This window comes from Suillus discolor (genome assembly GCF_016758755.1).
Source record: "Suillus discolor strain FC423 chromosome Unknown F5147scaffold_35, whole genome shotgun sequence".
Classification (NCBI taxonomy): Eukaryota; Fungi; Basidiomycota; class Agaricomycetes; order Boletales; family Suillaceae; genus Suillus; species Suillus discolor.
This window is the reverse complement of record NW_024541282.1, coordinates 57082-83505: the sequence shown is the minus strand read 5'-3', so window position 1 is coordinate 83505 and position 26424 is coordinate 57082. Positions and strand designations below refer to the sequence as shown.

General features: G+C 47.8%; 11 protein-coding genes across 11 annotated transcripts; 6 read left to right on the top strand and 5 right to left on the bottom strand.

The window, feature by feature from the left end:
* The first annotated feature begins 28 nt into the window (after positions 1 to 28).
* F5147DRAFT_700348 (uncharacterized protein) lies at positions 29 to 1678 on the top strand. The gene is made up of 3 exons (XM_041437687.1): positions 29 to 288; positions 347 to 933; positions 990 to 1678. The coding sequence occupies exons 1-3, from the start codon at positions 264 to 266 to the stop codon at positions 1563 to 1565; spliced, it is 1188 nt and encodes a 395-aa protein (XP_041291593.1). The 5' UTR covers positions 29 to 263; the 3' UTR covers positions 1566 to 1678.
* Positions 1679 to 3626: 1948 nt separating this feature from the next.
* Positions 3627 to 4335, top strand: F5147DRAFT_700345 (uncharacterized protein). The gene is made up of 5 exons (XM_041437686.1): positions 3627 to 3727; positions 3784 to 3845; positions 3906 to 3987; positions 4048 to 4062; positions 4121 to 4335. Exons 1-5 carry the CDS (start codon positions 3704 to 3706, stop codon positions 4187 to 4189), a joined length of 252 nt encoding a protein of 83 aa, XP_041291592.1. The 5' UTR covers positions 3627 to 3703; the 3' UTR covers positions 4190 to 4335.
* A 1134-nt stretch (positions 4336 to 5469) lies between these two features.
* On the top strand, positions 5470 to 8088 carry F5147DRAFT_700343 (uncharacterized protein). Its single transcript, XM_041437685.1, has 9 exons — positions 5470 to 6011; positions 6065 to 6429; positions 6488 to 6623; positions 6674 to 6718; positions 6774 to 6915; positions 6972 to 7067; positions 7118 to 7176; positions 7228 to 7521; positions 7576 to 8088. Exons 1-9 carry the CDS (start codon positions 5574 to 5576, stop codon positions 7720 to 7722), a joined length of 1722 nt encoding a protein of 573 aa, XP_041291591.1. The 5' UTR covers positions 5470 to 5573; the 3' UTR covers positions 7723 to 8088.
* A 756-nt stretch (positions 8089 to 8844) lies between these two features.
* On the bottom strand, positions 8845 to 10489 carry F5147DRAFT_700335 (kinase-like domain-containing protein). The gene is made up of 9 exons (XM_041437684.1): positions 10294 to 10489; positions 10138 to 10237; positions 10002 to 10067; positions 9769 to 9951; positions 9686 to 9716; positions 9594 to 9631; positions 9321 to 9545; positions 9060 to 9261; positions 8845 to 9003 (listed from the first exon to the last, which is right to left on the bottom strand). The coding sequence occupies exons 1-8, from the start codon at positions 10338 to 10340 to the stop codon at positions 9061 to 9063; spliced, it is 891 nt and encodes a 296-aa protein (XP_041291590.1). The 5' UTR covers positions 10341 to 10489; the 3' UTR covers positions 8845 to 9003; position 9060.
* A 603-nt stretch (positions 10490 to 11092) lies between these two features.
* F5147DRAFT_700332 (histone-fold-containing protein) lies at positions 11093 to 12454 on the top strand. Its single transcript, XM_041437683.1, has 5 exons — positions 11093 to 11369; positions 11422 to 11500; positions 11556 to 11562; positions 11613 to 11731; positions 11778 to 12454. Exons 1-5 carry the CDS (start codon positions 11247 to 11249, stop codon positions 12200 to 12202), a joined length of 753 nt encoding a protein of 250 aa, XP_041291589.1. The 5' UTR covers positions 11093 to 11246; the 3' UTR covers positions 12203 to 12454.
* Positions 12455 to 12927: 473 nt separating this feature from the next.
* F5147DRAFT_700325 (uncharacterized protein) lies at positions 12928 to 15411 on the bottom strand. Its single transcript, XM_041437682.1, has 13 exons — positions 15185 to 15411; positions 15063 to 15119; positions 14919 to 14998; positions 14603 to 14855; positions 14404 to 14492; positions 14271 to 14354; positions 14179 to 14220; positions 14106 to 14126; positions 13796 to 14052; positions 13566 to 13760; positions 13426 to 13517; positions 13269 to 13371; positions 12928 to 13230 (listed from the first exon to the last, which is right to left on the bottom strand). The coding sequence occupies exons 3-13, from the start codon at positions 14920 to 14922 to the stop codon at positions 13054 to 13056; spliced, it is 1317 nt and encodes a 438-aa protein (XP_041291588.1). The 5' UTR covers positions 14923 to 14998; positions 15063 to 15119; positions 15185 to 15411; the 3' UTR covers positions 12928 to 13053.
* Positions 15412 to 16243: 832 nt separating this feature from the next.
* Positions 16244 to 18075, bottom strand: F5147DRAFT_700316 (heterokaryon incompatibility protein-domain-containing protein). Its single transcript, XM_041437681.1, has 3 exons — positions 18054 to 18075; positions 17932 to 18005; positions 16244 to 17878 (listed from the first exon to the last, which is right to left on the bottom strand). Exon 3 carries the CDS (start codon positions 17871 to 17873, stop codon positions 16302 to 16304), a length of 1572 nt encoding a protein of 523 aa, XP_041291587.1. The 5' UTR covers positions 17874 to 17878; positions 17932 to 18005; positions 18054 to 18075; the 3' UTR covers positions 16244 to 16301.
* Positions 17708 to 18547, bottom strand: F5147DRAFT_761647 (uncharacterized protein). The gene is made up of 5 exons (XM_041440538.1): positions 18351 to 18547; positions 18225 to 18293; positions 18054 to 18168; positions 17932 to 18005; positions 17708 to 17878 (listed from the first exon to the last, which is right to left on the bottom strand). The coding sequence occupies exons 3-4, from the start codon at positions 18162 to 18164 to the stop codon at positions 17949 to 17951; spliced, it is 168 nt and encodes a 55-aa protein (XP_041291586.1). The 5' UTR covers positions 18165 to 18168; positions 18225 to 18293; positions 18351 to 18547; the 3' UTR covers positions 17708 to 17878; positions 17932 to 17948.
* Positions 18548 to 19344: 797 nt separating this feature from the next.
* F5147DRAFT_227031 (uncharacterized protein) lies at positions 19345 to 20502 on the top strand. Its single transcript, XM_041428708.1, has 4 exons — positions 19345 to 19603; positions 19666 to 20106; positions 20157 to 20227; positions 20279 to 20502. Exons 1-4 carry the CDS (start codon positions 19570 to 19572, stop codon positions 20288 to 20290), a joined length of 558 nt encoding a protein of 185 aa, XP_041291585.1. The 5' UTR covers positions 19345 to 19569; the 3' UTR covers positions 20291 to 20502.
* Positions 20503 to 20782: 280 nt separating this feature from the next.
* F5147DRAFT_837780 (uncharacterized protein) lies at positions 20783 to 21700 on the top strand. The gene is made up of 4 exons (XM_041444095.1): positions 20783 to 20907; positions 20957 to 21165; positions 21229 to 21420; positions 21468 to 21700. Exons 1-3 carry the CDS (start codon positions 20797 to 20799, stop codon positions 21290 to 21292), a joined length of 384 nt encoding a protein of 127 aa, XP_041291584.1. The 5' UTR covers positions 20783 to 20796; the 3' UTR covers positions 21293 to 21420; positions 21468 to 21700.
* Positions 21701 to 22455: 755 nt separating this feature from the next.
* F5147DRAFT_226988 (Sodium/hydrogen exchanger family-domain-containing protein) lies at positions 22456 to 25838 on the bottom strand. Its single transcript, XM_041428707.1, has 9 exons — positions 25594 to 25838; positions 25482 to 25538; positions 25392 to 25424; positions 25295 to 25343; positions 25037 to 25239; positions 24695 to 24986; positions 24156 to 24644; positions 23531 to 24096; positions 22456 to 23478 (listed from the first exon to the last, which is right to left on the bottom strand). The coding sequence occupies exons 1-9, from the start codon at positions 25606 to 25608 to the stop codon at positions 22636 to 22638; spliced, it is 2547 nt and encodes an 848-aa protein (XP_041291583.1). The 5' UTR covers positions 25609 to 25838; the 3' UTR covers positions 22456 to 22635.
* Between the last annotated feature and the right edge of the window lie 586 nt (positions 25839 to 26424).

The window sequence follows — 26424 nt, the reverse complement described above, 5'->3', positions numbered from 1 at the left end:
ACGGTGTCCCACACTCCAAAAAACACGTGTAGGACGCGTTTCAGCTCGACCACTTCATTCTGCGTGATCAGATTGCGAAAGGTGGAGTAAACCAGGCACCGCATTCAAAGGTTCGAACGCATAAGGCCTCGTGTTTACCTCAGGTTCGGAAACAGACCGAGAGAGTGGCACATGCCTGGCTCCTGACTTTACCCTTGACATCGACGAAGGATCATCGCATCGGGGTGTACAAGAGCACCCAAGGCCGCTATCCATCGCGGAAAATGCGGTATCGACGGACAGATAGCGGTGAGTATCACCTTTGAGTAATTGATCAACTGATTTGAACTCATCGATGGGCATCAAGATTCATCTCATGAGATTGTATCCGTTCAAGCCCCCGTGGCTCGCAGACACAGACACCCCCGAGCACCAACGACGGTCCAAATCGTAAACGATGACTTTGACGCCGTGACCCAAGACGTCGACTTTGAGACTGCGTCGGAGATGCGGGGATTTGATGGTGTCACGCAAGTGCATGTCCACAAAGAGGAGATGGAAGATGCCGCACGATATAGTGGCGTGTATGGGGTTTATGGGGAGTGGGCAGAGAAGCATGAAGTCGACTATGGGCGGGCTCCTGATCTGCAACAAGAAGAATACCTTTATGCTGAGGAGCTTGCGAGGCGGGTGCTCGATGCGGGGCTTAACGATCAAGAGACTGTACATTCATCGGACAAGCGGCAACAACATGTAGGCACTATAAAGCGTCATGGGCCTGAGGCAAGATCGAAAGTCGTTGAACGTGGAACGAAGGTCTCCATGTGGAGGGAAGATGTTGCGAGAAACGAGAAGGATGAATTTGGGAACGTGGTTGGGAACAACGCCGCTGATATTCTCCAACGGACCCAGGAGTGGCGAAGCAAGTCGCCGCCAGTGCCCAGAGATATAGAGGTCTGTGCCTCAATACATCATCAAATCGAATATACGTTGACCATCAAAACCTACAGAATCTGAAATCAGGACTCAGAAGAAGCCGCTCCAGTGCTTCTCAGACATATCGCTCGGAGAGATTATACACACCGTCTGATCTCAACGCGAACTGGTCACCTCAGGGGAAGAAAGCAAAACGCGACAAACAGTGTTCTCCTCCAAGCCCGACACGTTCTGAACGGATATACACAATGGCTGAACTTAAAGCTCTATCCAAGCATGTCAAAACCTCACCACTACAACCGCAGCCAGTCACTTTTTCGCAAGAACGAACACCAACCAGGAGTACCAATAGCAACAGCAACTCACCTCCACGTAGCCATCCTAGTAGAAGCTGGCCTTCTGCGCCCGCAATGGGCGCTCGTTCAACCTCTACATCATCGGTTGAAACGGTGCTTTCGTCTTGCGAACCGACGTTGCTTCATATAGCACCTATACTTGCTAGTCTCGGAATTCGACGCGAGGAACACCTCCGTGCATTTGCCCGGTTGCGAGAGGAAACAAGAGACAGGGAGATGAAGGAGGAGGTGTTGAAGAAAGGTGTGACTGTGCTTGAGTGGGCGATTTTGATGGACAAACTTCAGTCTTTTTGATGACTTACTGGCTTTGCCTTAGTGTCGACTGGTTACTTTCGATAGCGTACTCAACATATGGGAATCCTTCCATATATCCCCGACTCCATGAAGTGGGGAGGGTTTCAGTGTGAGGCACCTGTATGTGACTTAGAAGTTAAACTTCTTCTATCATAAGTCTGTTCGTCCTGGGACCAGCGTTGGACGTACAATTCTCGGTGTTCTCGCCCACAGAGATGCGTCGCAACCATGTGCAGAAGCATGGAAATATGAGTACCATATTGTCTAGTCTACTGTCCCGTGCAAGGGGCATTTTGTTCCGCCGCATACTATTTTGATTTTGACAGCTGGTGCGCAACAAGCCGTGGCTCACGACAAAACTCTCGTGTACCAAGCAAGCACCTCACTCTGGCACGCGATATTTCGTTGGTGCTCTTAAGTTGGTACTCGTCCAAGACGTTACAAAATGCACCTCATAGGTAATATATTATCGTCACCTGAGTATTAATGCCTTACATACTTTTCCAGGTCCCAAAATATGAATTTTATGTACTTAGTACCAGGGTACTTCAAGGACAATTTCTCATCTGTAGAGTCGGTTTTTGAGAAACTGCTGATGGAGTGATTCAATTAGAAACCACGCGAGTGACATACCCGAGAGTGAGGCTGTGGAACAATATCACTGACCCGGATTAAAGTGGTAGTCTTGGGAGTCAGGGGTAATGATGATAAGGGCTGCAGTGGAATCCGGTCTGGAGATTTTGGGTTAAGCCCTGAAGGCAAACAGTTGGTACCCCTCTGTAACTTCAAAGAATATGATTCAGCTCGGGGTAGTGGTCAGGAAGAAGATTGCCTGCTAAATGCTAATATGTCGGATGACTTACAGGCTGGCGGCGAATGCAAAGCGCTTTGGAACGCTGACTGGTTCCGAGGTGATATTTATATAAATCAAGTTCTCCTATAACCAGATTTCCTTTGCATGTAACTCTCAACAGGGTGAAGAATGATAACCCTCCGATACACGTTTAAGTTATACCTCCCACATATCCTCCACACACAGGACCTGTGATACATGTATACGTTAGTATAGTGAAAGCTGAGAATGTGCAATTTACTTGCCTGTACTGCTATGCAAAGCGAAAGTCTCACCAGTGCTGGAATAGCATGTTGCCATAAATCAAGACATTTTCCTGGAGAATCAGGACGTGAGCGACAAGTATGCTTTCTGTATGTGGTCATATGCACCCCTGCAAGGGCAATTTCTCTTCGCCGACAAGGTCAGTAAACTCAGCACGTTTCTGCAGACACGAAAAAGAGTTTACAATAATTTATCTTGAAATGACAAGAGGTCGTGCTAGCGCTCGAGATAGATTGTGAGCCCATGGGCAAACCACTGCGGGGTAGTGCCCAAGTTATTTGCCACTCTCGGATACCATCATGTCTAAGACGGCCCCACACTTTGAGCTCATGACGCACTCTCCGAGTGGAGTTCATGATTAGATACATTGACATGCCATAAAGAAGGGCACTGCCTGCGCCTTATTCCACCTAACAGCATCACTATCCAACTCGAATGAATGAATGAACGCTCTTCACGCTACCTGCACCACATTCAGGATAATTCACTATAAATGCTGTAGACAGTCCAACTGGGCTCCGGTTGGTAATATCTTGCTGAGCCTCACCTAATGCAGAACCTGGTACCAATGGTTTGTTCTTCGGTCGCTGGTGTTTTCGACAAAGATAAAGAGGAATCTGGGAGCTGCTTGAGTAAAGCATATATTTCACATGCATGGCGACAGGGCATCCAGTGTCCTTCAGCTGGTTTGCCTCGAAGATAGCATCAGAAACCTTCCCCTAAGGGATGTATTACTGTTTGGGCTTGCATATCGCGAGAATGGCGCCTAGTATGCCCTCCAGGAACAGAAAATCAACCTTGACAGAGAGGTTGAGGAGGAAGCTAATCGACTAGAGTAATCTGAATGATACTGACTAGTAGCGCGACTCAAGCCAGAGAAGAAAGTGATCAACCTTACATAAAGGAATGGCACAAACAGTCAACAACACCGTCGCTGTTGCACAACTTGCATTCCCGCCGGCACCCGTCACTCTTGAATTTCTACATAATCGTCATTTTACAGGAGAACACACAGACAATCATGCATGCCGTGACGTCCGCCAAGGTATGTCAAATTTTAGGTCAGACTCGTATAATGAGTGTGTTCAAATTTGTGTATAGAAACAAAAGGAATACATCGACAAACTTCAGGCAGAAATTGATGTCCTGCAGAGGAGGATAGGGTTGGAACAGATGATCATTGACTCTGACGGAACGCGCTGATATCTTGAATTAATCTATAGTGAGGATGAGAGCGCCGAGGCTATCGTATCAAAACACATAAACCTGTTGCACCGTTATAATGAAGCCAAGGACGCTACTCAGGTTTGGCCCCCATGTTCTGTCCTTTATCACAACCTCCAAAGCTAATTCTCTACATCAAAGTTATTGATAGGAAGGGTATCAAACTCTACGAGGTCCTCCACTGCTTTTAGGCCATGCTCATGTGTTGTTACAGCTCGCCGCTTCGAAGGAAACCACCGTCCGGCAAATCCATCACGACATGGACCTCATGGATGACCAGTGACATCTGCTCCGCCTCTACCCTGCCCTGCATCTTCAATAGTCGGCTTTTTTTTTCCTGTTCTGCATACATCGTGTTCAGCTGTATATTATGTTTGTAACAATATCCAACTGGTCCCATTTCCAGCCCATACTCGAGCAATTCTCCCATCCAGCGCATATCCTCCTACTGGCCAGACCTTGATGGGCTTCGGCACTGTGATCATAATCGGCGTGATGTCCATGTATTCAATACTCAGGACCCAGCTGCCCTTTGCGTGTGTCTCTACACCCACAAAGCTCCCTTCGGCCGTCACCAAACTTCAATAACGGGATTGTGGTTTGCAGAAAGCGCGGTATTTGGCCGGTATGGGTTTAGGTAAACTGAATGCAGACTTGTGTCCTTTCAGTGGGTTGCTCGGATTCCGAAAGTGTCGGGAAGTCTGTCAAGGCCCGCCGCACGATGTCACTATCATCTCGCCTGCCTGCCATTAGGATCTTCACCTCCATCTCTTCTAATCCCTACGAGTCTCTCACGCTTGCCTGTCTGTCTACTACTTCCTCTGTGTTGGCTTATTTCCTACCCGCCTGCCAACACTATGTCGTGGTTTGCAGCTCCCAGTCCACGCTATACGGTTACCGTGGCCTCCCTAGAACCGTGACGGCAAGCTGACAAAAATGGCGAGATTGGCATGACGGTTGACATAGATGGCGGGATCCGTGACAGTGGCTTGACGTCGACGGCACGGTGGTTGCGATGATGCAGACAGACCTTTTGACCGCCTGGAACTTTCCGATCACAGACGTTGCTCAGACTTCATACATTTTCCTGCATGTCCTCGTGGTTTGCTCAAGTCGTAAGCTGCAAGATCTCGATAAGCGGCGCTCTTTGAAAGTATGAGTATGTTGCATCAGAACCATCGGCAAGCTGACTGCGAGCGTTGGAGAGCAGCTAGGAGATGGAGATACGGAGTCTGAGCTTCCATGAATGGGCACGATATAAGACTTGATCGTGATCGCTGAAAGAACTTCCTGATCAATCTGAATCAATGCATTGGGATCACGCCAGACTATGTTTTTTTGTCAACCAGTTCACAGGTAAATCGAATATGCTGTATAACGATGATTGTGAAAGCCAAGCCGTGCATCTAGATGATTATGGTGAGATACAGACTTCAGCGCTTCAGCTTCTCCTTTGACAGCAACGACGATCAAGTTGGAACGCGTCAAACATGTGACCTATAATGGCATGATGTCCCGTGCCGGCTACCCAGCACTCCGTGGAGTAACTGGAGTTTCCAATTTGTCGTACTACATATGTATTATTAGGAATTTTAGCGCTTTGATTCAATCATTCGATTTCCTCTCTGACCACCACCATCAATATTGCCATAGCCCCACCCGTTGCAATGGGAAGCGACGCATTCTACTTCATCGGCATCGATGTCGGCACTGGTTCTGCTCGTGCCTCTCTCGTCGCGCAAAATGGCGAGATCAAAGCGTCCTCCACAAAGGACACCATCACCTGGCGCGATCATCATGATCATCGCATCTTCGAGCAATCAACGAACAATATTTGGGAGCAGATCTGTATCGCAGTGAAAGAAGTGCTAAAGGAGTCTAACATTCCCGCGACCGCAGTCAAAGGACTTGGCTTCGATGCTACCTGCTCTCTCGCTGTGTCAGATTTCAACGCGAATCCGATAACAGTGACTAAAGGCCACGATATCGGAAAGAATGGCCATCGGAACATCATTCTGTGGGCAGACCATCGCGCTGAGAAGGAGGCTGAACTTATCAACTCCACTGGGTCGATTGTCTTGAATTATGTCGGCGGAACCATGAGTGTATGCATCAACTACCAATCTGGTATACCTCGCTAATTTTACTTTGCGAGCAGCTTGAGATGGAGGTGCCCAAGATTCTTTGGCTCAAGAAGCACATGGATCCTGCCCTGTTCGCCCGATGCCAATTCTTTGACCTTCCCGATTTCTTCACATATAAAGCAACCGGAGATAGCACACGCTCATATTGTTCGACTACGTGCAAATGCTCTTTTGTTCCCGACAAAGGCTGGCAGCCGGACTTCTTTGAACGCATTGGTCTCGGTGAACTCATTGATGATGGTAACTGGAGGCAAATGGGCACCGCCCACGGCCGAGTGCAGGCTGCCGGAAGTCCAGTCGGTCAAGGCTTGACTCGACAGGCGGCTGAAGAACTCGGACTTGTGGAGGGCACTGCTGTCGGAAGTGGTCTGATCGACGCGTACGTCATATTACATCAATATGTCTACTTTGATGTGGATGCTTCGGCATCGTGCTAGGTATGCTGGCTGGATGGGTACAGTTGCCGCTCGATACACTGAGAACGGTCAGCTCTCAACCGTACTTCCCTCTCTCGACGAGTCTCGGCACCGTTTGGCCGCTGTCGCTGGAACTAGCACTTGCCATCTTGTTCAGGTAAGTTACATGCACATATAATCTCTATCCTGATGAAAACATCGTTTCAGAGTCGAGAAGGTGTCTTTGTCAAAGGTGTATGGGGCCCATATAAAGTATTTCGCTACCATCCCGCATATCGATCGATGTCCTAATGGTACATTCCCACAGGATGCAACTTTCCCTGGCTGGTGGATGAATGAAGGGGGCCAGTCGTCCACGGGACAGCTTATTGACTTTATCATCACCACTCATCATGCCTATCCTGAACTCAAAGAACGTGCAAAGCAAGAGGGAAAGGCTATTCATACTGGTTCGTGTAGCTCTTCATGCTGGATCGGCGAATTCCGTTCTCATGTCTGTCTATAGTCTTGCTGGACGTCCTGGAAAAATTGCGCCATGAGAATCATGTTGATACCTACACGGAGCTTACGAAGCATATACATTTCTATCCCGATTTCCATGGTGAGATGAGCTACAGATTGATTTAACTATCTTATTGACCTCTATCGCAGGAAACAGGTCTCCGATTGCTGACCCTCGAATGAGAGGTTCCATTATCGGTCTTGAGCTGGTAAGTCACCGCTTCGATTAAGAACTGAACTTTGGTTAAAGTGATCGCCAGGAATCATCTATCGCTGACCTCGCTCGCAAGTACTACCTTACCCTTGAGGCTATCGCACTTCAAACACGCCACATTGTCGAGGCTCTCAACACGGCAGGTCATGACATCACGTCTCTGTATATGTCCGGTGGACAAGCAAAGAATGTGGTGATGATGCAGCTCTTTGCGGACACGTGTAACATTCCCGTCATCCTGCCCAAGTCACATTCTGAGGCGGTGGTTCTCGGTGCCGCAATGTTGGGAAGGATTGCCGCGGAGGGTGTCAAGGTCGGAGAAGATATGTGGAAGATCATGGTAAGACGTCCCATGAGATCTACTGAGCGTAGTAGATGCTGATTTGTCATTCAGGTCGAAATGACACCTGCTGGTACCCTCGTGGCTCCTGGTGCTTCATCGAAAGTGAAGAAACTGTTAGATGCCAAATACAAGATATTCCGAGAGACGATTGATATCCAGAAGCGATGGAGACAGGAGATTGAAGAAGCTAGCGATTAAATGTGCATGTGCAGTCGAAGAAAGCGCAATCCAGTTCACGATAGATTTCTGTATTATTGTACCAATATTGCATGGACGGAAGAATACGAGCTCGGTACCCCAGTCGACTGCGCGACAACTATGTTCGAGAATCGGCTATCCCAATGATGCAGATATTGTGGATCGTGATGGCACCGGTGAAAGTAAAACACACGCAGAGGGAGCGCCAGTGATGCAGCGGGTGCAGTGTTGGGAGGCAAGAGACGTGGCGTCAGCGAAAGGATGAATGTTTGAACTAACGAAAATGGGCTCCTCGCGGTCTTGCATAAGTATGAAGCTTGAACTTTGCTTACTTCCAGATCAACTTTCTCCTCTACCATCTCCGACAATATTCGGGAGGAGCCCCAGAGCTGTTCGTTCGACCATTATTCGCTCGCCATCGCATGTTCTGCCGTTCTCGTCTAGACTGTCATTTAACTCGGAGGGGTACTTGGACTCGGAGGCGGTGGTGGATGATTTCAGTGACATCCTCAGCTCCCTTGGGGGTATCGGGACAGTCACAACAAAATGGACAACAGTGACCGGTCTATGCACCGGCGCTACTGGCCCATTTTGTTGATACTCTCCATTGGTGGCAAGGGCGGGTTGACCAAACAAGGTCAATACCCGACGACGCGGTTCTTTTATGTAACGGCGAGAACAGCAACAGCAGATGATAACGCTCAGCTGAACGTTAAAAAAAAGTGGAAGGCTGTCACAGTAGACGACCAACACTATGAACGACAACAGATAACGTGAATGAGCGTATGGGATTCGGTGACGGCAGTAAGAGACAAGATACAAGTAAAGGGGCGATGAGGTCTATATACTATGCAGTGCAAACACCGAACAACAACCGGCGGTGTCCAATCAAGATGCAGCTTCGTCAGGTGTGGTAGGCGTAGGCTTACACCGGAAAAGTGGCACTAAGACACCTCGTCCCAGTAAATGAGAATTGCTGCCTGCGCATCGGTAGAAACCTTGCTTGACCAATTGGCCTGAGAGAAAAGCTGGGGGTGCAAACGAAATCACGATGAGTGCTCAGCTTAGTCAGCCACGGATAAATGCTACCCGCTGGCCAGTGCTTCACAAGTTCTTTCACAACCCCTATCCACAATTTCCAAACCGACTCTACAAATCTGAAAAATAACCCTACTAGCACATAGACTTTGTACTTAGAGAATATTCGATAGGCTTAATACAGGCATTATAGGCGTGTCGAGTGTTATCTGACATGTACCAAGTTGCTCACAAGTATCTATTCTAAAGCCCCACTTCAGTCACTGACATGCGTTCGACCAATTAAAGTTTGTGCTTACTTCATTGTGCCGCGATGAAAATCAGAATATCTTCAATGGTTGGTCGGGCATCGCAGGGACTCCAGCAGCGTTCTATCATGCTCCAATGTTCTTCCGCGATCATCGGCTCCTCCGGGCGTCTGGGTTTTTTGCCATTCACTACCATCATGATAATCTGCATCTGCTGTTTGATGTAATAGTAAGGGACCTTCCCAGAGAGAACCTGAAATAAAGAAATACTTCAGTAAGCAGCTATGCAAAGGAGCAAAGGACAATACGCACCTGTAACATGATGCTGCCGAATGAGTAGACGTCAGCTTCTTTACTAGGGCGATTGGTTGAGCCGTCTTGGTTTTCCGGTAAAGCGAATAGCTCTGGGGCTCCCCACCGAATATTGCCGGAGATAGTAGAAGAGAAAGTTGATGAACCAAAAAAATCGGATACAACACCGGAAAGCCCAAAATCCGAAAGACAAGCAGTGCCATTCTCCATCACCAGAACATTGGACTGAAAATTTTTCAGCATGTTATATTGGAAGAGCTGGGCTCAACGAACCCCACTGAGGTCTCCATGTACAACTTGATTTGTATGAACTAAGGGAACAATCAATATGGTTAACACACTGAATATTAAGGACAAATACTGACGATAATGTAGACCACTTGCAACATCAGACAGCTAGCAGCAGGAGCGTCTCAATTAGCTTTAAACAAATCGAAAATAAACTCACAAGTTTGAATCGTTCGGCTATCAGAAGGTCTCGATGGGACTCAAGATACATAATCAAGGATCCATTTTTCGCCCATGGACATACCATGGCAGTAAACGGACCGAATCCGAGAGCAATGCCATACAATGGAAGGATGTTGTCATGGATAAGTTTTTGCCATATGATTAATTCCCGACGCAATCTCTGATGAAACCAACATCATGTATTGATTTTACGTAAAACAAAGTGCTTGCCTTATCTTTCTTGATCCTATCATTCTCGTCAATGAAGTAAGATCTGATGGCTTTCACTGCCACATCCTGCCGGTGAGGAAGGTTTCTGCAGGGTTAGCGACTGAAGGCTATATGTTGCAAGTCAGCATCGGCGGACCTCGTCAGGTAAGCTACATTTCCAAATATCTCCGAAGCCTCCGTGAGCAATTGGATAGTTGGATCGTTTACGGAGATACTGGGTGAGGTCATTGAATAGTCTGATAGCAACAGAATAAGCATGTCTCCAACAGATGCTCAAAACTGATATTCATACATTTGCTCCTCACCTCGGGGGGCTTGAACGACTGTGGTAGGCGACATTGACGACAAATGACTGCCTTATGATATCGAGTGCGACTAGTTAATGGATGTAGCCTTGAAGAAAATGACTAGTTAAAAACACTCATATCAATAGACTCGAGGACGACTGGGGACTTGAGCTCGAGCGCCAACGAGTTCAACGTGTTGACTGTCGATATTTATTAGTTGCATCTGATATGATAACTCCTTATCAATCTGATACCACCTGATACCGCTCATAGAAGGCATCATAATTAACTCCGTTCATAATTTAATTATAAGTAGCTTGCCTTCTGTTAACGTTACATACCTGATGCCATGGCGAGATAACGTTCAAAGAGGTCTTTTCGTTTCCTGAGTATTTATCCAACAAGGATAAGGACGCACCGTTTATGAACAGGCAATTTCAGGTATCACAGACACCTTCAAATATGCTCTCTGCCACTTTCTTAAACATCGATTCAGAGAGATGAGAAGTATTTGGACATACTATCGAACTTATAGACTTAGCGGTGTCCAGTTTTGCCGGGAGAATCCAGCATGCGAAAAAACATGCGATCACGTGGGAAGCCTAACTTCTACTAGAGTTCTTGTTCTTCTATCCGAATATGAGCCCGTTGAATTGCGTAGAATTCGAAGTTTCAAATGTTATGAGTGTATGTCGTACGTATCAGTGATGTGAGGGAGCATACTGTAGCGTTCTGTAGGTCCAGAAATCTATCATACGGGTCAGTAACACGGCGAGACACGCTAGCCTGAAACTTTCCACTTACGTAGAACACTCTCAGTCGACGCCAGTTTGGACTCATCGCGGTTGCAGACCAAGTTGTATTGGCAGCACGTACGTCATACAACTTGCCATACAAGGACCCCTACTACCGTAAACGCTTTCACAACACCAACCACGACCGTCGCTAGTACGAAGAAATGCCACGTAAAGATGCTGGTGGTGGACCAATTTCTGCTCAGGCTCAGCAAGATCTAGTCTCAGAGGGTATCGAAAACTTCGAGCTTCCTAAGAGTCTGGTTACGAAGATAGCAAAGTCAGCAGTAAGGCTTGTATCATGTGTAGCACAATATTTCGCGCTGATCATTTCTTCAGATGCCAGACAATGCGAAACTGCAAAAAGAGACTGTATTGTCTTTGGTGAAGGGTTCGACAGTATTCATCAACTACCTTGGTACGTGAATACGTCTTATATTCACGCTTTACAGAATCGCTGATTTCTGTATCAGTGGCGACGTTTGTGTTACTGCTGGTTTTATACAACGTCTTCTGATATATCTCCTCAGAGCTCATGACGTGGCTATGTCCAAACAGCACAAAAGTATCTCCGCGTCCGATGTCCTCAAAGCTCTGGAGATGATCGAGTTTGGAGATCTCGTCGAGAATCTACAAAATGAGCTTCAAAGTAAGACATCACCCTCTCATTTCCGACTTGTGCTGAGGAAGCGCAGTTTATAGAGACAACACGAAAGGAGACAAGAGCCGTAAATCTGGAACGGCAAGTTCCTCGCACAAGGGCAAGGCCAGAGAAAGTGAAACTGCATCAGTCGTCTCAAAATCAAAAGGAAAGGACAAGGCGACGAATCTGCCACCGCCATTCACGTTTGCCCCGCGAGGAGCAGTGGCATCCTCTGCGTCCCAATCAGACATGCACAGCACTAGGGTCGAACAGGAAGTTGATGATGAGATGGGCGAGCCAGGCGAAGGGGAAGTGGAAGGGGAAGGAGAAGACGAAGAAATTGAAGAGGATGAGGAAGAAGTGGAGGAAGAAGTGGAAGATGACGCACCGGTTGATATGATGGCTGTCGAAGATGAGGAACAGAAAAAAGATGCCTCAGGGCTGGAAGAACCTAAGGCTTTGCCAGCCGAGGACTGATGTTCATGTGAGTTCTGCAGTGAAAATCATTTATATACCATCGCTACATCAGATATCGTGAACAGTCTGAAGCTGGTGTGTACGTTATCATCAAATCGATCCTGCGTTCCGTAGCCTTGAGCCAGTCTGAACGAGTGCGGTGCAAGTACTTCTCACCATGCAAGTTGCCGATTAGATGATGCAAGACGCAATACCGAGGCATTGAAGTGTACTCAGATGTATCGGTGAATGGAGTTATGGGTCTGGTCACATGTATGTCAGTCTGCTTCGACTTACTATTTTTGAGTATTTTAATCCTTCCTCATAGTTTTATTTGTAACTGACAAAAACAAAAACCCTTGTATTCCAAATCAAAAAAGCGAATGTAGTAAAATGCTTGTATGCATCGGACGACGCCTCTGACTTCTGGATCGGTTTAGCGTTTTCCGCCTTTCGATTTATATTCGCACCAGAAAAAAACAGCTATTCGAACACCCAGGTCCTCCACTCCGACTCATTGACGCGCTGTCCCTGGCACGATTGCGAGAGATCTTGACTTACTCAACATCAACGCCCCGCGATGGAGGCTGGTGCTTCTGGGTTCTGTTGATGTCGTTAATATCACCACTTTGGTTGAAACAGGCGAAGATGACAGCTCCTATGTTGTCCGATGAGAAACCACGAGTTTTGTGCCCAGCAGGACCCAGACGCAGCTGTTCGAAGGAACCGAATAAGAATCGAATGATGGCAGAATATCCTGAACTTCCATAAACCGTGTAATTTACAGAGAGTGGTATACAACAATGCTAGAGGGAATTCATAATAGTCGTAACTCTTTGGATCATCCAACTTGAAGCCGAGGAAAAGCAGAATCAACACGTCTTGAGAGCTCTCTCTATGTCCCCATCACCCTGAATCTCTGCGCACTGTACTGAGTCGTCCCGGATTGGCTTCCGCAATTGCTTGCACGCAGCCGGAATGAACCCTGTGATCCGCCGACCTATCGTTCTCCAGCTCGTGACCTTGTGTGGGTCCACGACATTCTCCTCCTATCTCGTGGTCCAGCAGTATACAGAGACCCAAACACAGATAACAAAAGTAAGGAGATCGCGACTGCGACAGGCGTACGAGTCTCAGCATCTGTCTTATCGAAAGCAATCTCGAAAACTGCAATCGAAAACAGAATCAGGCTAGCGGGTGGGATGAATACCAGGTATCGATAAATGAGAGAAAAACACTATCACCTCCACATCAGCAAGATATACGGCAGGCTGCAGATAACAGCAAGCCTCTCAAGACCATATCGTTCACGGAATATCCGCTTCAAGATTATGATCTACACCATTATGAGCACTTTAAAGAAGAAACGATGTAAACCTCTTACCGCTTTTAGGGGAGTATCAGCACCCTTTGCGCGGTATTGTTTGAAGATAATGAGACCGATAATGATACTTCCAATGCTGCAGATGACGGAGCAATATATGACAATCTGTCCCCCTGTCCTTGAACCATCCGCACCACTTGAATCTACACTTCCAATTGCCAAAAAGCCGATGCTCGTGCTAAGCAGGACGGTTGCCTGATATATAGATGAGCAGTGTAAACGATGGTGACTCTGTAAATCGTACCAGTAGGATTGGAATCGCGGATGCTGATATCCACCTTATTCACAAACTTCTTCCACCGCACAAGCGAGAAATTGTCTCGAAAGCTGTATAATTCTTCTGCGTAGACTTCCGCAGACTTCAGCATTATTGGAGACATAAGCGCCATCAGCATCGAGCGTTGGTAAGGTTCAGAATTGGACTCAGAGTACTCGATGTCGAAATAGTCGTCGTTTTGGCCATATGAACTTCGTAACATGCCGATATCTGATGCATCAGTGAGAACTCAACAGAATGATCGATACCAGAAAGACACGAACGAGATAGCACCATAAATTTTGCTACAGCATGTTATCAGTCAATGAAGCGAGTCGAAATTGTGTAGATTCATACCTATTGTCCAAGCTGAGCGTCCATCCTTGCTCTTGCCCAGAGCTAAGTTCCAAGCAGTTGAGCATAACAAACGAGTTCTGACAGTCACGTACGCTCGATATTATTCACAAGTTTTAACATGGTCGAAATACTTTCTCCATCATAGGGCGATGTCGAGAATTTCGAGGTCAGGCGATCTGTTTCGAGTCGTCATCGATAGTATCTGACACCAAACAACGTAAATACCTGTAGATGCTTGAACTAAAATGCTCCTGAGTTCCTGGATGACAACCTCTGTGACGTTGAGGGTATTCGGAAACAGCTCGCAATGCTTCCTGTTCGAAGTCGCACTGTTTGATTATTTGCCAAGTCGTCGATTACTCACCAGTACTGTGCTTCAGCGCCTGAAAGACAAGATGATTCGCACGCATGCTTGAGCATGGACTTGGGCTTACATCTGAGAGATGATCCCATAGATTCGTCACATTCTTCTGAGAAGCAAGCAAGATTGAAATCTTCCAACCAAAAGACTCGCTTGTGAGTATGAGAAGCAAAATAATACCCGAAAGTTGGATTTTGGTCTGCGCCGACGGAAGAAGGAATTAAGTCCAGAACAACAGTCAACTCGGAGTCGGCATCGGAGGGAGCCCTGTCCCTCAAATCGCGAAGTAGCTGGATGATAACCCCATGTAAGGGCGCTCATTTCATGGTTCGTGTTGCTGCAGACTCTCTGTGTTTTGGGTTAGCATGCAAAATGACACCCATTGTACTCACCATCTCCTCATGAAAGTAGTAAGAGCCAAAATCCGGATGTCGCATCCTGGTCCAACCGGCAGACAGTCTACACAATGCATATAGAGCATACTAGATTAGAATAAAGGGTTTGTGTCGACCCACGACCTTACTGATCATCCTGAACAGCGTCCGGGAGTGCTCTCTGAAGATGAGAGTGATCCACTAGACTGGAATAGATGGTATTAATCTCATGGGAGGGTGCCACTGAATATTTCAATAATGAATCACTAACGCTGGACTTCTTTTCCTTCGTACAATGGATGGTGCCAACGGTCGAAACGAGTATTCAGATGGAGAAGCCATTGACGCCGATATGTATCGCCCGTGATATTGGTCCCAGTGGTAAGATGATCCGGGGTGTCAATGCTTAGACCTCTATAACTATACGCGTTTTTGACATGCAGTTTGGATGCGGTTTAAACGTGGATATGAAATGCTCTACATAGACGCAGAACGGGCTGACCGAGTGGGACCGAGCCTTATTCGGAGATCTTAGCTTCGATACGGGCCGGTAGCCACGTTTAACTTTAACTTCGATTTGGACTTCCGTTGCGTCACGGTCACTGAGTCATGCAGGGAAAGAGCGCGGCCGGTTGTATCCACCACGCAGCGACAATTGCTAGCCATCAATGCAATCACTAGACTGACACTGCAGCAGAGGCTGCGGCAGTGAGTACTAGTGAGTACGAGTGTTCACTGTGAGTGATATCAATTTCACCATCGACCACAGTGGCAGATGAATCAAACGATGTATCCCGATCCAGAGTTCTCCATTGAACATCATATCCTGCTCCCAATGTCGGAGTCGATGGGCCTTCGTAGGACGTGAATGCAGCTCTTAAGCTAGAAACCGTGGAAATGTACGACCAGACGTGTCAATTTCGTACGGATACCAAGCGACACCGCAAAACTCTCCCGTGCGGCTGTTATACCATCCTGTTAGTATGCGAAGCATAAAAAAAGTAGCGCCTGCGATCTTGTATCATTGGGTCACTACCTGAAATATTGTTCCAACTGACTGTCGTCTAGATTGATGGCAGGAAGCTCAGTGACGACCCAATAATTGTTTCCAGTGCGTTTGATAGGTATGTGAAATTGTGAATAACTCATTGCCGAACACCGGAGTCTGACTGCGTGCCACAAAAAGCTTTCCGAATGAATCTGGGATCAATTTCAAATGACGATTGAAACCTATCAGAACTGCCTCATGCATCGGTCCTCGATAGATACGGCTGTAGCCTCCCGCTATAGAGATTCGGCCTTGGTTCCCCTTGCAGTCCAAATTATACATAGTGGGTGGATACGCAGTACTTATATATGTAACGAGTACATGCAATTATCTGACTTTGCTACGTGCCCGTGACAGAGATGGTCACAGAATATCCGCCAACATCGTCAGAACAGTATTTACCCCCCTTCCTGATTTTCACACCTACCTTTCCCATACTCAACTCCTGAGTAAACCAGTCCAAACTTCTCCATCGAACACCACCTCTTTCTCCTTCGTCGAAAGACGCGTTAACGCTGTCAGGCGTCTCACTGTCCGTGGTCGTGACAATGTATGACCAGACGTGCCAATTATGCAGACCGACTGGTACTGCGAAACTCTCGCCGGTTATTTGATGGCGATAGAGCAGTGTGCTAAACATTCCACTTCGGGTCAAGCTCAGGACGAGCCTATTCTCCTCCTGCTGCCACCACTCAGCCGACGTATAGCCAACCAAAGAAAATCCGTTTTCTACCACCCCGTTGGTTTTAATGAAGAAATGATATTTTTGAAGGATAGGGTCGCGCCTGGGATCGATTGTCATGAATAGCGATGGGTCATCTTCTTGGACGTAAAGTTCTTGAAGGGTGAATTCGGATGATCCCGGTACCTCTGCTTCGTATAGAAGGCTAGGCCCTAACCTCAGAAACTGTTCCATCTCGCCTGGGATTGGATAAAGGTATAAGCTGATTGGACGGTTGGCTGGTGCTCCTCGACGGCAGCAGCTCAAGGCCGCCTGATAATAGTTGTGGACGCGCATAACAGGCAGGTGAATATTCAACCCGCGATTCGTCACCGAATACTGTCTGATGGATGAAGTGGCGCTTGAAAAAATATTTCTGAATGAATCTGAGGGAATCCTAACGATGTCGCGGGACTCTGCAAAATCATCCGGGGAGGAAGCAAGTAGACCACTCCTATCTCCTCGGCGAGATGATTTCCAAGCGAAAATGCTTTGATCGTTGGAGCTCTTCATGATTTCGATCTGAAGTCTGACGAATGCGCTTTCCCCCTCTCCGTATATCGTAGGCATGTGTACCCCAAACAAACCAAGCAGCGAATATGCCCGATCCTCTACCCTCGTCGTCTGCCTTCCCGAAGCCCAAGACATCCTTGTTGCTACACTGATCTCTTCCGGGTAGTTCATAAGTAGGACACCACGGTCAATCCCCGTGATCTCTTCGATCCACTGAGTGAAGCTAGATTTGCTTCCCATCTCCTCCCAATCGCGCGAAAAAAATATGACATTGTTGGGGGCCACGAGCTCCTGGAGAGTCCACCCTCTTGTGAACCACTGGCTTTTAAAAAACTCTTCTTTCAGATTGTCACATCCGGACACGTCGTCTAGATATGCGTAGCAGATCTGGGCCTTCTTGTACCACATGAACATCGAGTTGATTGCTTCGGAAAGTTCAGAGCTGCTGCTCTTATTGATGCAACAAGTGTCTATCCAGACATAGCGATACCCGTCTTTGTCAGCCTGGGTACAAGAGCCTTCAATCTTGGAATAGCCAGGCATATTACGGGCGTGAGGCTGGTCGATATCAGAGAACTGTACCTCGCCATCACGCCATCGATGCGAGAGTATTGCATACTGTGGGATCTGACCAAAAAACTCTTCGAGCTTTCTGGTCTTGGTGTTCAATAACCGCATGTTATCTCATCGATAACGTGAGATGGATAAAAAATAAAGCAGCCAAGGGACTACTTACTTGTGTCCGACGTAAAATCAAGAATTAAAAATCAGGCCAGGGTCATGCGAGATATCAACCTGCTGAGGTGATGGCTGAACGTCAACCATCGACGCGCGCTGGAGCAAAACTCGCTCACCCACCTCAATTAGACTCGGAGTGACACAGGAAGTAACTAGCTGAGGGTGTTGCCACGACTTTTTATCGATGATAAGCGAGGGGAGGCATCGACCATGTCGTACACAGTGCACCATCGTCCTGAATTGGCAAGTAAACTCCATCAACTGCGCGATCGATTCCAATCAGAAGCATACCGGATACGTAGGGTCAGGTGGTTGCTAATAGAACCCAGATAGAATATTCGGTCCTGTGAAATTCGCAATCTATGGCAATCTTGCAAGTTGAAACACTCAATCTCATGGGAGGGTGCCACTGCATACTTGAACAATGAATCACTAACGCTAGACTTCCTTTCCTTCGTACATTGGATGGTGCCAACGGTCGAAACGAGTATTCAGATGGAGAAGCCATTGACGCCGATATGTATCGTCCGTGATATTGGTCCCAGTGGTAAGATAATGATCCGGGGTGCCAATGCAGTTTGGATGCGGTTTAAACGTGGATATGGAACGCTCTAGACGCAAAACCGGCTGACCGAGTTGGGACCGGCGAGCTTTCTTCGGCGATCGGAGATCTTAGCTTCGATACGGGCCGGTAGCCTTGAAAGTCATGTTTAACTTCGATTTGGACTTCCATTGCGTCGCGGTCACTGAGTCGTCGGTTGTATCATCCACCACGCAGCGACAATTGCTAGCCACCAATGCAATCGCTAGACTGACACTGCAGCAGAGGTTGCGGCAGTGAGTACTAGTGTTCAGTGAATAATATTAATTCCACTATTGACAATTTAATCACACTGGCAGACACATCAAACGATGTATCAATCCCGAATGAACCATTGAACATCACCTCCTGCTCCCGGTATCCGAGTCAATGGGTCGTCGTAGGACGTGAACACTGTTGGACAATAAACGTAGCAATGCACGACCAGACGTGTACGGATACCGAACGACACCACAAAACCTCCCGTGTGCTTGACATCTTGTATCATTGGGCCATGCAGATATTGTTCCGCCTGACTGTCGTTTATTTTGGTGAAGATTGATAGCAAGAAGGCTTAGACTCCGAAGTAACGGCGCGATAATCATTTCCAGTGCGTTTGATAGGTATGTGAATAGCTCCGCAATTCATTGCTGAACACCGGAGTCTGATGGACTAGAAAAAAGCTCGTGGTCGATTTCAAATGGAGTTATTAGTAGAACCGCCTCATGGAATGCCTTGGCACAACTAACACTCGGTCACCAAGCTCGAGTTATCAGCGAAAAATGCCTTTTTGTCTTAGCCGCAACAAAGGTGCATTCATGCTATGATAGTTTTTGGAATATGACGATTGCGCTAATCTGGTGCACATAGGATTTTTTCCAGGCTCTAAGTCCTCATGAAGTTTAAGTCGAGGATCGTGCTGGAGGACGCGCGAATACACACACGTCAACAGCACCAACCCTCATCGTCATCGCTGCATCATCGATTTATCGTATATATATAAAGCCCCATTGACCTACTTTCTTTTATTTTCTTAACCACAACAGACAATCAATAATGTCTTATGATCAAGGAAACCAAGGTCAACGTCGTACGTCGTTCGAAACGGTTTACAAATCCCAGGCAAACTTAACATCTCTATTATCCTGATAGGAGACTTCAACGACGACTCAAACTATGACGCCCCTATCGATAATCAGCGCACTGTCCCTGGGGGAGACTCTGACTCTGCCCTTTCAGGGTCATACGGAGGCAGTGGGACTGGCCAAGCTGGTGGATATGAAAGCCGCACCGGTCGACAGGGTCAGCAGGGCTCCGGTCAAGGCGACGAATACTGCGACACAGACCCTGGAATGGCTGGTAATCGCAGCGGCCAGGGCATTCAGGATGTGAATGTCCCTAGAGCTGGTCAACCTGGTGGCGGATACGACAGTGCCTATGGCCAGAGCATCGGCGGTGATGGCCGTAGCCGTGGGTATGAACGCGACACTGATGAATATGATGATTCTGGCATTGGCAGTGGTCAAGCTGCCGGTGCTGGTACCGGTCGTGGTCCAACGAGCAAGTTGTCTTCCATGGGCTCCAAATTTACGGGTTGGTCTTTATTTACCTGGCTTCGCAATCATATTCATATTCGTACATAGGCGAAGCGGAAAAGATGGCTGGCAAACTTTCGAATGACCCCTCACTCCAGGCCAAGGGCGAACAGCGCAAGGTATGTCCTGATGTATACTTGCACAGAATGTGTTGCTTCATATTTTTGTAGACCGGCTTTTGAGTCACTCCAGATGGCATTGTACCTGTATTTGTATCACAAGTGTGCTGGATGAGTTCGAGGAAAGTCATCGTATCACACACCTCATGAGTAACAAAATGTCACATGTTCTTTTCTGCGTTTTCTTCAGCGCATTCTTGTCCTCAAGCTGAGATGTTATTCAGCGTCCGCAGAAACACGGGCATCTCTGATTGGCTTGTCAAAAGACATTCTACATCTTTTCGGGATCATCATTTGATCGTGTCGTTGATGAGATTGATATGGCTTTTGTAGCCTATGACGTGATCAGAGTATACACGAGCTCCCTGGGGCCCTGTTGGCCCTGTTGCTCCCGGCAGGCGCGGCAGGACCGCGTCAATTTCACCTGGCCCCTACGTCCTACTCATTGGGAAACCCAGGTGGGAAGGCGGGCAACCTGGCATGATCGGTGACAGAATAAAAGGAACAGTCTGCCTTCTAGTTGTCCCCTATAACTCGGGTCTTTACTATTAACCACCATCATACACATCATGTGGTCCTGGGACACGCTGCCAAATTCGCATGCCCAACGCAAGTTCATCGAACTTATATTGGATCGAACTGGAAAGTATCCAAACTGGGACCCGCTCTCGGAGATTCCAGTACGTGTTATCAGCGGCCCACATCGCCTTTCATGCTGATGTTTAGCAGGTTGGGTCATACGGAAGTATCGACAAAGCCACGGGCAATTTGATCATCCAAGGTTCTATATACTCAGATGATTTCAAGCATCATCTTCTCGATGCAGGTATCAACATTGAGTCTGGCGAGCACCTTCCCGAAGAATGTCCAGAGGAGTCTGAATTCACAACTCGGTCTGAAAATGTGAAAAAAATCCTATTGAATGTCAATTCTCAAACGTGAGTTGCCAGGTTCTTAGCTTTCGATCATCTCCTAATATCTCATTCCATTGGTTCTACCAGAGGTATTGCCACAGCTGCAATCAAAGGGTTAAGAAAGGCGCCACTGGCGCTTGCTCATGAATAAGCCTCGCACGAAACGCATTACTTCAGACGTCCTGGGGAAGCTCGCGAAAATCCGGCTCTTTCAATCCACGTGCCTCGTTACCAAAGCCGTCTATTGCCCTGCCTTCTCCATGTACCTTTCAGATACAAGTGAGTATGTTATCTTATTAGAAACAAATATACTCATCTATGGGAAGGCGGTGAAAGTTTCTCCATAGCTCTTCTGGGTTCTAAGCCTATTGCGGAGCTTGTGGGCACAGTTGATTCCATGGCTAGTATGAGATGGTGGAGTGACGCACAAACTGGATTAACACGCAACGGATGCAAGACAGAGTATTGCTACTCCCCTTTATATGAACTTTTGCATGCGAGGCGCCCTCGTCATAGGCAAGCGACACCATCCCCAGTACGCACAGGTGAAATGTTGTGAGTCCACTCATTATTGCTATGATGGATATGTTGACTAATCGAGGAGCGTGCAAGATGGATGGTCACTCCCGTCCCGTGGGCGCCTCTTGATGAGGATGGCACAGAGGTGCCGGTATACATCCAGAGTAAGGAACGAATGTAGCGTTCGGGGCAAGAAGAACTTGTATCATATTGTAATTTTAGGTCGTAAGTACACTCAACAAGCAAAGACCGCATTGTAAAATTTACATTACAACACATGTAAGCTGATGGAATATCACATCGTCATCTTCAATATTGTACTAATGAACGGCATCTCTGGGACTTCGCGCGTGCACGAACGAGTTGCAGCATCCGCCAGAGGATCTCCACTACCCAGTATTGGTTACCCTAAACCCACCTGCAGATCCAGACGTCACTAACACTGCTACACGGTTCGCTTACGACCACTCCATCCTCGACACCAAGGTGCGTTTTATTACGTCTTCATGCCCATTGCCCATACATCAACATACGCGCATCCCCCTATTTGCAGACGATCATCGCTCAAAAGGCAATGCCGAACATTAAGGGCCACAGCGGTGTCCTGTTTGCAGAAGCGTGGCTTGGGTACGGATTTCATGAGAACAGGTTTACGTCCGGTTTAGGCGCCGTCATAGAGCATCGTGTCGTCTCTCTTGATCCGCTCTTTGGAAATTCACTGGTATATGTGCCGTAGTTTAACACAGCTTTGACATTAGTTCTCCTTATCAAGTTTGTCGTACAGTCGCGTCAAAAGCTCCTTCATATACAATAGCTATTTAGATTCGATATATCTATACATGATGTTCAAGCCATTAATGCTACATTGACGACAAGTTATGAGTGCATATGGTGTAATGCGAAAGTGATATTCGAGTAATTTCAATGCCATGGCTAGACAATTAAAAACGCACCAAACGAGATATATACAATATGTTAATCTTCAGACGCGCGCCTTATGTGAGCGGGTCCGAACGTGACCTTCCCTCTCGACTCCGAGTCATCAGTGGTAAACGGTTCGCTAACACTGCCCTGGGGCGTCTGGTCAAGCGTCATTCTAGGAGTAGTGGTACCACTCCGGCGCTCTTCATCGACGAACCGGACCGACCGAGTAGGCGAGACATCACGTGAGTTATGTTCGCTAGTCTTCAGAGACTCCAACCGTCGGTGCTGGATGGAGCGACGGTAAGTGTGCCCTGATCCCTGGCGGTGAGGTGCTTGGCTTCTCCCACGTTGGTCCTCATCCTCAGATGGTGCAATCTCACCCGGCTCAGCCGTAAAGGCGAACGGTGGGTCCTGCTCCAGAAGCTGCCTGGCATGGCTCGAGAACGTTCCGCCATCTCCCGTTGATTGTCTTCGTCGATGGCTCCTCGTACTTCTGGCAGCCGCAAGATGGGTTCCGCTCTTCGTTTTCCATGATTTTGGACGCTTCCTGTGATCCCCAGACAACCACGCAGGTCCATTGCCATCTCCGCTTTTGTCTGATGCCCATCCTTCTTCGTCTTCGTCACCTTCAGCACGTGCGCCAGCGCCAGTGTTTTCATCACTTGAGCCACCAGCTTTAAAAACTTCTTGGGCTTTGGATTCTAATGCATGTATATCATGCTTAACATTTTCTTCGACATGTTCAACCGCCCGATGTATATCTTCAGGCGCATGATGTAACTTGCGAAGATACGCGCGACCTGCTTGTAAGGCGCCACTTTCTCCTACAGAGAACCGGGAGTGCACGACTCGTTCAGAGGGCTTGAATGCGTTATAAATAACTTCCACGTCAACCTGGAAACGATGTCAACATAACCATCATCATTATCAATCAACCCACGCGTACCTCTTCACCAGGACCACCACGTCGTTCAATAATTTTATGCGGGCCCTCCCTCCACTCCGCAGTCGTCTCCTTTCCGTCAGGTGGCACTTCCTCCTTCATCTCTTCCTCGTCATTTGCAGGCACAGCTTCTGCATGCGTCTCTGAACTGCTGGCCTCGCCAATTTCTTCTATCTCATCAGGCGACAGCGGCGACGTAGTGACCGTGCTTGCACGCTTGCTCTCCATTACAGACTTCTCCTCTTCCGTCAGTCCGCCCTCACCACGCTCAAGTCCAGTAGGGTCACGGTTAATGATGACATCTTCCGCACGCGTGACATGCCGCGTATGTGTTGCCCAGTCGGGTACGTTGGATGTGGCATGGCGGGACCACGTACGAGACCCAACTGAATGCACGCGGCGGCCTAGGAGTGAGAATGGGATGGACAGACCGTGAATGGCGACACTGCAGAGTACCATGAATGCAACGATGGGTTGAATGGTGAGTGCCAAAACTTCAGCCTGGTTGGCTGGAGGGTTGCTAGGTTTGGGCAGCTGCTGGGCCGCTAATGTGGAAATGTATATAGCGCCTAGGATGGTAACACACGTCACGTCAGTATTCTGGAGGGATATCAGATACACTACGTACCAATGCCTATGGGCCCGAAATGACCGCTGAAAACGGCTTCCCGGAAAGTCTTTACGTCGGGTATGAACCTGTATAGCCCAATCATGACTGGCAACCTTTTTAACATCAACACTAAAATGGCAATAACAACGAGCCTCCACACGCTGAGTGAAAGGGTCTCGTTGCTGAAACTATCAAACGGCATCCAGGCGCCGACATAAACGAAGGCAGCGACATTGAATAATAAGTCGATGACGGAACTAAACACCGATTCCTCTGTCTGGCGGTTGAAGAAACCGTCCCAAGCGAATGCCGTTCCGCAAGAGAATGCTGCCAGGAGATCATCAGAACCCAGGATAGTCATGATACCGATGGTGAGCAAAGCCAAGGATATGTACTGTGCAACGTAGGATTGTCGATCGACGAAATCGTTACGCTGGCAGAATTTCATAAGGTGTCGGAAGCCCCATCCTATCAAGGCGCCCACCACCACACCTAGAATGACTTGATCTGTTATAACGGAATCAGCTAAGGAACCATCACCAGATTTTGTATCTTACAAAGCCAGAGAAGAAGGAACCAATCTTCAACTGCACGACCAGTACTGGAGTCCAATATGAGATACAATGCGATATACAGGAAGGGATACGCTGCTCCGTCGTTGCAACCGCTTTCCGCCGCAAGGAGATGGCGAAGATGAGCAGGGACGTGCTTATCGGCATATTTGCCACCAACAACTGCAGCAGCAAGGATTGGGTCAGTTGGGGTCAAGCATGCAGCGACAGCAAGGCTTGATAAGAATGTGAGGTCAGGTATTAATGCATAAATCAAGCCTGCCGACACAAACCAACCCTGATGATGGTTAGAGAATGGGTCAAAGGGATGTTCAGGACGTCACCCACCCATGTCATGACAGGAAATAGAAGGTATAATAGACTTTTCCAGTGACGCTTCATATAGGCTTTTGGAAGCTCGACTCCAATTGCGAAGACTCCGATTGCGAGGACAACACGAGTGAACTCGAGTGTAATTTCATTCACGGTATCCTCGGTAGTAGTGTCACTGCCCCAACTGCGAGGATCAAATATGCCGGCACCATATGGACCTAAAAATAAGAATGTTAAGGCAACGTGATTAGAAGTATGATCCGGCGAGCTCACCGATAATGACGCCGAAAAGAAAAGCCCAACATGCCTCGCCGATGTAAAGCTATACACAATGAGTATGAAGGCTAATATTGTCATAAAACTACATTACCTTTTCTCGAATGAACAAAGAGAACATGCCAAACTGCAACGAATGTCGTAATGAGATGCTGCAAAAGTAGACAGAGCGTGCTGTACCTACCACGACGACGAAACCTCCGAGACATGCATAGGCAATATGCGGTATGGTTAATGCAAGCTGTGAAGATCAATGAGCGCTGCAGCTGCAGTCGGGTGCGGGAACAGTGGCTTACCGGCCGGAATAGCATGACGTGCGGCACCGAAGAATGTTCAACCGAGAAGCTGGATAACGCGTGCAGCTGAGAAGTGATTGTGGCCACTGGGGTTCATAAAAGGACGTGGTAGGTTGGTCACGGGTCGTTAAGATACAAGAAGATGGAGGACCGTGAAATGCGGAAAGTCGGGGTATTAGTACTAATACACCGAGTCTCTAATCCGGGTTATGTCAGCCTCGCCAAGCAAGAATTGACCAAGATGCGACCTGTCTGGTCCTGTCATGAAAACCATCCCACCCTTTATAGTAGAAACGCTCGGCGCGGGACCTGGTGGCAGGTGTCGGATGTCGCGAGAACGCATGTTCAACGTTGACGTCCCTATTTAATTTTCGGCTCAGTGGCAACGGCTCAGGTCACCACCCCTCGACCCTTCATCCGTTGTCAGTTGATCATGATATCGACTATCCCACCAATCAGCTTGATACAGATTAGCCATGGCACATTTGACTATAACAATCATTGGGGTTACGCGGGAGCACCGGCTTCCTGCACCCACGGGACTGGTGGCTCAAATTTTTCTCTCATGGAAGATCCCAGGAATGGAAACTCATCTCCACTCCACCCTACGTATATTTTGGGTAACATCGTTGCACGCTCGACATCTCTCGTCAGTCATGACCTCACTGACATTCTCTTGTCAACGGCTATCACTCGTGGTAGTGTGCAGCAAGTTCGGATTCTCCACTGCAAAGGGACCATGTCTCCGACAGGCTAGTGTCCTATCGTGCTCACCACAGGATGCCACGAACTCTCCCCATAATTGGCAAGTGCAGATGTTCTATACATTCG